The following is an 8,785-nucleotide window of genomic DNA, read 5'->3' as shown; positions in this document are numbered from 1 at the left end:
CAGGCTCCGGACGCGCAGGCTCAGCGGCCATGGCTCACGGGCCCAGCCGCTCCACGGCATGTGGGATCCTCCCGGGCCGGGGCACGAACCCGCGTCCCTCGCATCGGCAGGCGGACTCTCAACCACTGCGCCACCAGGGAAGCCCTACTCTCATCTTTATAGAGAAACAAAAAGGAGGTGAGATGAATCATTACATCAGAGAGATGAAGCGAATTTCCCAAGGCCAGGTAGCTCATGATGATGCTGACGATGATATAGCTGACATTTGAGCACCTACTATGTGCCCAGCACTGTTCTAAACACTTCACGTACATTAACTCATTTAATCTTAACAACCACTCCTGAGTAAGTACTATTTTTTTTTTGTTGTTGGGGTAAAATTATTTTACAATGTGGTGTTAGTTTCTGCTGTACAGCGAAGTGAATCAGCTCTATGTATACATATATCCCCTCTGTTTTTCCATTTCCTTCCCATTTAGGTCACCACAGAGCATTGAGTAGAGTTCCCTGTTCTATACAGCAGGTTCTCATTAGTTATCTCTTTTATACGGATTGGTGTATATATGTCAATCCCAATCTCTCAGTTCATCCCACCTCCCCCTTCCCCCCTTGGTGTGCTTATGTTGGTTCTCTACATCTGTGTCTATTTCTGCCTTGCAAACAGGTTCATCTGTACCATTTTTCTGGATTCCACATATATGCGTTAATATACGTTATTTGTTTTTCTCTTTCTGACTTACTTCACTCTGTATGACAGTCTCTAGGTCCATCCACGTCTCTACAAATGACCCAATTTCATTCCTTTTTATGGCTGAGTAATGAGTAAGTATTATTTTTATCCCCATTTCACAGATGAGGACTCCAAACACAGAAAGGTTAAATAACTTGACCAAAGACACATGCTAATAAGTGACAGATTTTTAAAAAATTCTTCTTTAAAAATTTTATTTATTTATCTTTGGCTGCGTTGGGTCTTTGTTGCTGCACGTGGGATTTCTCTAGTTGTGGTGAGCGGGGGCTACTCTTCATTGCGGTGCGCAGGCTTCTCATTGTGGTGGCTTCTCTTGTTGTGGAGTATGGGCTCTAGGTGCATGGGCTTCAGTAGTTGTGGCACTCGGGCTCAGTAGTTGTGGCTCGTGGGCTCCAGAGCACAGGCTCAGTAGTTGTGGTGCACGGGCTTAATTGCTCCACGGCATGTGGGATCTTCCTGGACCAGAGCTCGAACCCGTGTCCCCTGCATTGGCAGGTGGATTCTTAACCACTGCGCCAGCAGGGAAGCCCCAAGTGACAGATTTAGGACTTGAATCCAGACAGTCTTGACCAGAGTTCAGCAAATTTTTCTCTAGAGGGCCAGGTACTAAATATCTTAGGTTTTGCAAACTCTGCGGTTTCTGTCACAAATATTCATTGTTGTCATTGTAGTACAGAAGCATTCGTAGGCTGTGTTCACAAATGGGTAAGGCTGTGTTCACAAATGGGTAAGGCTGTGTTCCAATAAAACAAACAGTGGGCCCGTCTTAGCCCACGGGCCAAAGTTTGTCCACCTGTGGTCTTAACTGCTACATCAGGAGAATGAGGGGCCAGAAACATCAAAACTCTGAGAAATAAAATCGTAACTGTGAACAAAATGTTAGACAAGTCTCTGGCCTTTTCTACATGACACAGCCTGTAATCCATTCGATGTCATCGCAACATTATTAATTGAAGGCTTACTGTATACTAGGCACCACCTTAAGTGCCTAGAATATGCCAATGAACAAACAGAAAGCACCTGCATTTGAATGAGCTTATCTTCCAGCAGGATTGGCAGGGGAGCTGATAAATAATACACAAATAGGCACCTGAATTATTCAGTGTGCTTACGAATGGTGAGTGCTTTGCAAAGAAATGGAGCGTGGAAAGGGGAATGTGGGAACAGGAGAGAGCAGCATAGGATGATGAATGTAGGTCTCATTGAGAAGGTGACAGTTCAGCAAAGCCTTTAAGGAGTAAGGGAGTGAGCCATGCTGATATCTTGGAGAAGAGCTTTCCAGGCTGAGAGAACAGCCGGTGCAAAGGCCCCGAGGCAAGAGCATGCCTCACTTGTTCAAGAAAGAGCAAGAGTTTCATGTGGCTTGAGGCGGTGAAAGGATGCGATCAGCAGTTAGTGAGAGCCTGATCTGGAAGTACGGTGAAGACCTGCCTTTTACTCCCAGAGACATGGGGAACAGGGGGCTGATGGGATTGGACTCAGATTGTGAAACCATCACTCTCACTCGTGCGTTGTGTCTTGGGGTCAATAGCTTTGGACTCGGGTTTCCTGGGTTTGGTTCGGACTCTAATACAAATTGCAGGTCCAATATCAGGCAACAGTTAATCTTTCTATGCTTGGTTTCCACATCCATGAATGAGACATAATAATGGTATTTACCACACAGGGCAGTTCTGAGCACAAAATGAGGAAATTCAGGTCAATCATTAAACATTGTTCTGGGGGCATAATGAAGACCAAATGAATACTGTTTATTTTAATTATAGTTAAATTTATCTTCTTAATAAAAAACCACCGTTTTACTATAATAAACTTTTTGTGAATGTGTGCTTACATACTGATACAGGTGTGTACACGTGTTGTTTGAATCCTCATCTCTCTGTCAAGGGCAGGAGCCACACCTACCTCCAGGGCACTGCTGCTCAAGGGTGGTGGGAAGTCACCTGGGGTAACATTACCCCTCTGCAGGATGGGACAGCGTCTGGGCACCTCCATGGTCCTATAAAATCTGTGAAGTATTGAGCTGTTTCCTAAGAAGGGAGGATACTCACTGAAGACTGGAGAATGAAAAAACAACAGGAACAACAGAAACAGAAACTGCAGTCACGATGACAAGGTGTATCAGTTACCTACTGCTGTGTAAGAAATGATCCCCAAACTTAGCAGCTTAAAACAACAAACATTTATTATTTCATATAGATTCTCAGAATCGGGAATCTGAAAAGTGGCGTTAGCTGGGTGGTTTGACTCAGGGCTTCTCATGAAGTTGCAGTCACGATGTCAGACAGGGTTGCATCATCTGATGGCTCTAATGGGGCTGGTAGGTTTGCGAGTGAGCTGTTGGCTAGAGGTCTGAGCTCCTCACCACGTGGGCCTCTCTGCAGGCTGCTTGTGACACGGTAGCTGGCTTCTCCCAGGTGAGTGGTTCAAGAAAGGTCCAGGGGGAAGCTGCAATGCCGTCTACCATCTAGCCTCAGAAGTGGCATGCTACCACTTCCACCATATAGTAGATTCTCTAGAAACAAGTCCCGAAGTCCAGCCACGCTCAAAGGAAGGAGGATGAAGCCCCACCTCTTAAAGGGTGGAGTAGCAAAGAATCTGTGAACACATTTTAAAGCCACCACACGTGGTGTGTGAGTCTGGGGCAAAATAACGTTGTTTTAGCTAACGCCAGTTTCATTTTCAAAAAACCCAAAACATGACTCTCATACAAACACATGGTGAGCATGTGTCAAAGATTTATCTTTGGGCTTCCCTGGTGGCGCGGTGGTTGAGAGTCCGCCTGCCGATGCAGGGGACACGGGTTCGTGCCCCGGTCCGGGAGGATCCCACATGCCGTGGAGCGGCTGGGCCCGTGAGCCATGGCCACTGAGCCTGCGCGTCCGGAGCCTGTGCTCTGCAACGGGAGAGGCCACAACAGTGAGAGGCCCGCGTAACACACACATACACACACACACACACACACACACACACACACAAAAGATTTATCTTTATTAATAAATGAAGGAACTGGCAGGATGATAAAGTTAATTCAAAAGATAAGTTAAGGAACAGAGGCTTATATGATCAGTCAGGAAAGAAATTGTGGAACAGATTGGCTTAGATTAAAAAAAAAAAACTGCTTAATGAATTGCAAGGCAATCCAACTGTACCCTTTGGGGTTATCTTTTCTATTAAGCAGGAATCATTTGAAATTTATCAATCTTCTCTTAGTTCACATCTAACTTCACAGAGTTTGATAGCTAATCCATGGTAATTAGTAAGTCAAACAAAGACCGATGTTCCCCAGGGAACTGAACAATTGTTGGTGGGACTGTTTGAGGATGCTCCAGTATGACACTGAGAGCACATGATGTCATCATTGTGTTTTATTTTCAAGTTTGGAGAAATTTTCTTAACAGGGGTTTGTTTTATTTTTCGTACTTTCACCTTCCTGGCTCATCCAGGAAGCCACTGAGCCTGCGCGTCCGGAGCCTGTGCTCCGCAACGGGAGAGGCCACGTCAGTGAAAAAAAAAGAAGGTATGCCTTAGCAATAAATGGTTATCCGTGGTGCTCAAGACAAAATTAAATTGTCATTATGCACTGACCCTTACCTTTCATTTAGATCCATCACAGAGAGTGTACGGATGGATTAAAACCACATGCATCGTTACACAGTCACATGTTATTTTACCAGTTAGGTACTGAAGAAAGATCAATCATAGATGGCCCAAGCTAGGTTTTATTTCCAAGGGATATAATCAGACACTCGAGCAAAGATGTTTGTCACAACATGATTTTCAATGACACATAATAATAATAACATTAAGGACTAATAATAACAGATCGGTATAAATAAATGATGTTGCATTTGTAGAATGAAATACTATATGGCTATTCAATATTCTGATATCATTATACTGGGTATGGAAAGAGATTCTGCTATCTTGCTACAGGAAAAAAGCGTGCTGGAATGAGTGTAGGTTCTGGGATGCAGTCGTGTGTAAAGCTGTGATGGTTACAGGCGTGTATGTGCAGAGGAAAAACTGTTGTCCTTGGTTTGCTGATGACGCACACACTGGAGATTAGTATCCATGTGTTTTGTTTTGTTTTGTCAATACGGATTTTCAGGTTAATCTACAATGGATACATAGACTTAACATCCCCTAAGCAGGAGAGCTCCACCTCCAGCATTTCCCGTAGTCCCGGCAAAGGCAGAAAGGAAGGAAAGAAGGAAGGAAGGAAGGAAAAGAGGGAGGGAGAAAAGAAGAAAGGAAAGATGGAAAGGAAGGAGGGAGGGAACAAAAGAGGGAGAGAAGGAAGGAGGGGAGGGAGGAAGGAGGAAAGGGGGTTGTTCTAAAATCCGCTTTCCTTGAGCTGTTCTCTGCATGATACCCCTGGGTCTGGAAGGGCCACATGTCCAGGAGCTGAGTGCTCACTAAGGGCTGCAAAGCCCCTGGAAGTTCTTCAGAATTGGTAGAAGAAGACTGTCTCCAGCAGCTTCCGTCCCTGAGAGAGATAATGAGCATCAGGTGTTTCTGGAAGGGTCAGGTGGTGTGAAATCACTCTGGAAACCCCCCTTCTCCGGAGGCTGAGGCAGTTTCAGGGGCCCCACCCTAGGGCGTCACTCAAAGGGCTGAGGCAACCTCGGAGGAGCGGGCAGACACCTCGGGTCCTGCCAAGAGAAAGGAGCAGTCTGAGGTGTCCTCTGGGGAGCTGGGCTTCACCTCTCCTAACCCCAGACCTAGAATCCCCTGATCCTTGGGGGCTGTTCGTATGCCGGGGGGCTCAGGGGGCTGCTTACTGGGGCCCCTGCCGGCTCAGCCTCTATCTCCACCTAAGATTTTCTGTTATCTCAAAATAGGAGTGACAACACACAGAAGATCGAGATGGTCCTGAGTGGGGCGCTGTGCTTCCGGTGAGTATCTGAGCCTCTGCTTGGGTCATGTCCTCTGCGGGGGAGTGAATTCTGGGTAGATCTGTCGTCCAGCCTTTCCGGGGAGGGCGCTGTGATTGTCCCACAGGTGGGATGGGCAGCTGGGAAGGTGTGAACAGCAACTCCCTGCCCTTAGAGGAGTTCTTCCAGCCTCTTCAGACGGGAGCAGGCCCTCTCCTGGGGCTTCCCTGATGAGAGGGGCTTGTGGCCTCATCCCTCCTAGGGAGTTAGGAGGCCCGGCTTGGAGCCCTGCTGTTACCACCCACTGCAGTGAAGAGATGTCAATCCAACCACTACCTCCTTGCTGCCCTCTGGGACAAGACAGCAGTAGCAAAACTCTTCTATCAGTCAGCCTGTCTGTCCTTTGGCATGTGCTGAGCCAGGGGCTCTGCAATGAGCTGGACTTTTGCAACAGTGAATGAGAAGAATCTTGCTCTCACTGAGCTCGGAGTCTAGTATAGCTTTTCCCAAGGTGCGTTCTGTGGAACCCCAGTCCTACGAGTGTCTCTATACAATGATGCTCCTCGGTCCAGGAAATGTGGGAAATATGCTTTCTAGGTCCCCTTAAAAGAGGACCATAGCACACTTCAGCATATTAGTCACTTTGAAGTAGAGATTTTGTTAATTGTGTTTAGTCAGCATTGAAGCAATTTGTACACATCTGGAGGAACCCCCTTTAGAGTACAGCTTTCGCCTCACAGGATGTCAGAAAATCAACTGAGATTGTAGGTGTGAATTAAATTTGAAAAGCAAAATGAACGAATTTTAAATGTAAAGAAATCCCTCACGTGTAGGGACTATATGGCCAAGCGGAAGTAAATGCACCAAACAGAAGTAAAGGCGGAAGCCAGTCAAGGCGCATTTTTATCCTGAAGAGGCCTGGGCAGCATCTGTCCCATCTTCTTAGTTTAGCAATGAGGAGACTCAGGCCCAGAGAGGGTGAATAACTTGTCTGGCGTGACTCAGCAGTGATGGCGGCAGAGCCGGGATGAGAACACAGGACTCTGACTCAGTTTAGTTTCTTTTCCAACATGACACCGGGAAGAGTCTGGTTAGCGTAGAAAAGATTGAATAGGATGGGCTTCCCTGGTGGCGCAGTGGTTGAGAGTCCGCTTGCCGATGCAGGGGACACAGGTTCGTGCCCCGGTCTGGGAAGATCCCACATGCCGCAGAGCGGCTGGGCCCGTGAGCCATGACCGCTGAGCCTGCGCGTCCGGAGCCTGCGCTCCGCAACGGGAGAGGCCACAACAATGAGAGACCCGTGTACTGCAAAAAAAAAAAAAAAAAAAAAAAACCAGATTGCATAGGATGAAGGGGCAAACCCCAGACTCAGATGGGAGGCTGTGGCCTTGTCCTGGTGGTAGGCATGAGCCCCCAGGGCTGGGAGAGAAGGTTTTGGCTCAGTGGGAAGACAGGGTGACGGTGCCTGAGACTGGGGGACTCTCAGAGCCCAGGCAAGCTGGAGCACCCACCACCTGCCCTGAGTGTCATCCTGTCCTGATGCTTTAGAATGAAGGATGCGACACTGAAGGTGCTTTATCTGCAAGATAACCAGCTTCAAGCCGGAGCGCTGCAAGCAGGGAAGGTCATTAAAGGTTGGTGGCAAACAAGGACCCTACTTCCCTAGGTTTCTAAATACTCTGAGGGGAGGGGGCCTGAAGAGGGCTTAGAAACATTGGCACAAGCCAACAGACCCTGGGCCTGACACAGTAGACGGGGCGTCAGAAAACCAGGCTCTGAGCAAGGACAAATAAAATAGCACACCTTCCGGCATGGCGTCATGCCCCAGTCCCACCGGAAGCCTCTACGCAAAGGTGGGATTATTTTCCAAGATAGCTGTTTTGTCCTTTCCTCGCAGGTGGACTTGGGTCCAACATCCCTTTTTCTGGGAGCCAGTGCTGAGGAGAGCACTAAAGCAGGCTCTCTACACCCTCACTCCCATGTGGGAGTGGGTTTCTGCCCCTTTGCCCCTGGTCCTCTCGGTGCTCTGAGGGTCCTCGGTCACTCAGAGTGGTGGGGCCTAGAGCAGCAGGTGATGCCATCTGGCCTCGTGCTCATTCACACAGCCCCACACAGTGTGACAGGACCTTCTCCCTAGAGTGGTACATACCTACTCGCCTAGAACAGCCTTACTGGGCACTGGGGCCAGGCAGAGCCCTCTGTGAGGCTGAGTGTGCGTGTGTGTGAGATGGAGGGATTTTACAGAGAAAAGTGAGACCCTTTTCTGTTCTCAGGAATCTCACAGGGGGTGGAAAGATACCAACTAACTCTAATGGGAGACTTATCAAGACAGGTTACAGAAAAGATGCTGGAAGGTCGAGGGGCATTAAAAGAGGTGGTCAGTCTCCCTTGGGGCTTGGAGAAGACTTGAACTTTTGACCCTGGAGTGGGCGTGGGGTTGGGAGGTGGTACCGTGTGCTATCTGCCTTGACTTCCGCTGGACCAGCTGGCAGGAGACCCCCCCTTCCCTACATGACAGCTGTTATGAGGCTCCCCTTCTGTCCAGCCTGGGGACAGGAGGCCTGATACAGCCCATGATGGGGCAGAGGGAGGGAAGGGCGGCCAAGGTCCCTGCATCTGCTTCCTTCCTCTAGGTGAGGAGATCAGCGTGGTCCCCAATCGGTATCTGGATGCCAAGCTCTCTCCAGTCATCCTGGGCGTCCAGGGTGGGAGCCAGTGCCTGTCGTGTGGGATGGAGCAGGAACCGACTCTGAAACTAGAGGTGGGTCCTGTTGGGGGCGCCTCACCACGTGGCTTCACTAAGTCAAAGATGCCGATGCCACGGCTTCCTGGGCTCCTCTCCCTCCAGGGTTCTGTTAATTATGGCTCCGCCTCCCTGTGCCTTGGGGCCGGCCCCTACTCCTCAGCCACCTGCCGTGCCCTTTGATTGCAGCCAGTGAACATCATGGAGCTCTACCACAGTGCCGAGGAGGCCAAGAGATTCACCTTCTACCGGCGGGACACGGGGCTCACCTCTAGCTTCGAGGTGGCCGCCTACCCGGGCTGGTTTCTCTGCACCATGCCCGAAGCGGACCAGCCTCTCCGGGTCACTCAGCTCCCGAAGGACACCAGCTTGGACGGCCCCATCACGGACTTCTACTTCCAGCAGTGTGACTAG

At 49.1% G+C, this 8,785-nt stretch overlaps 1 protein-coding gene across 1 annotated transcript; it reads left to right on the top strand.

The window, feature by feature from the left end:
- Nucleotides 1–5,620: 5,620 nt before the first annotated feature.
- Nucleotides 5,621–8,785, top strand: LOC309969512 (interleukin-36 receptor antagonist protein-like; the record flags this gene model as incomplete). Its single annotated transcript, XM_082851346.1, has 4 exons — nt 5,621–5,649; nt 7,177–7,262; nt 8,262–8,389; nt 8,561–8,785. 4 exons carry the CDS (start codon nt 5,621–5,623, stop codon nt 8,783–8,785), a joined length of 468 nt encoding a protein of 155 aa, XP_082707472.1.

This window comes from Leucopleurus acutus, assembly GCF_964270905.1.
Source record: "Leucopleurus acutus genome assembly, chromosome: 12".
Classification (NCBI taxonomy): domain Eukaryota; kingdom Metazoa; phylum Chordata; class Mammalia; order Artiodactyla; family Delphinidae; genus Leucopleurus; species Leucopleurus acutus.
The sequence above is the reverse complement of the archived record's forward strand: the minus strand, read 5'-3'. Positions and strand labels throughout refer to the sequence as shown.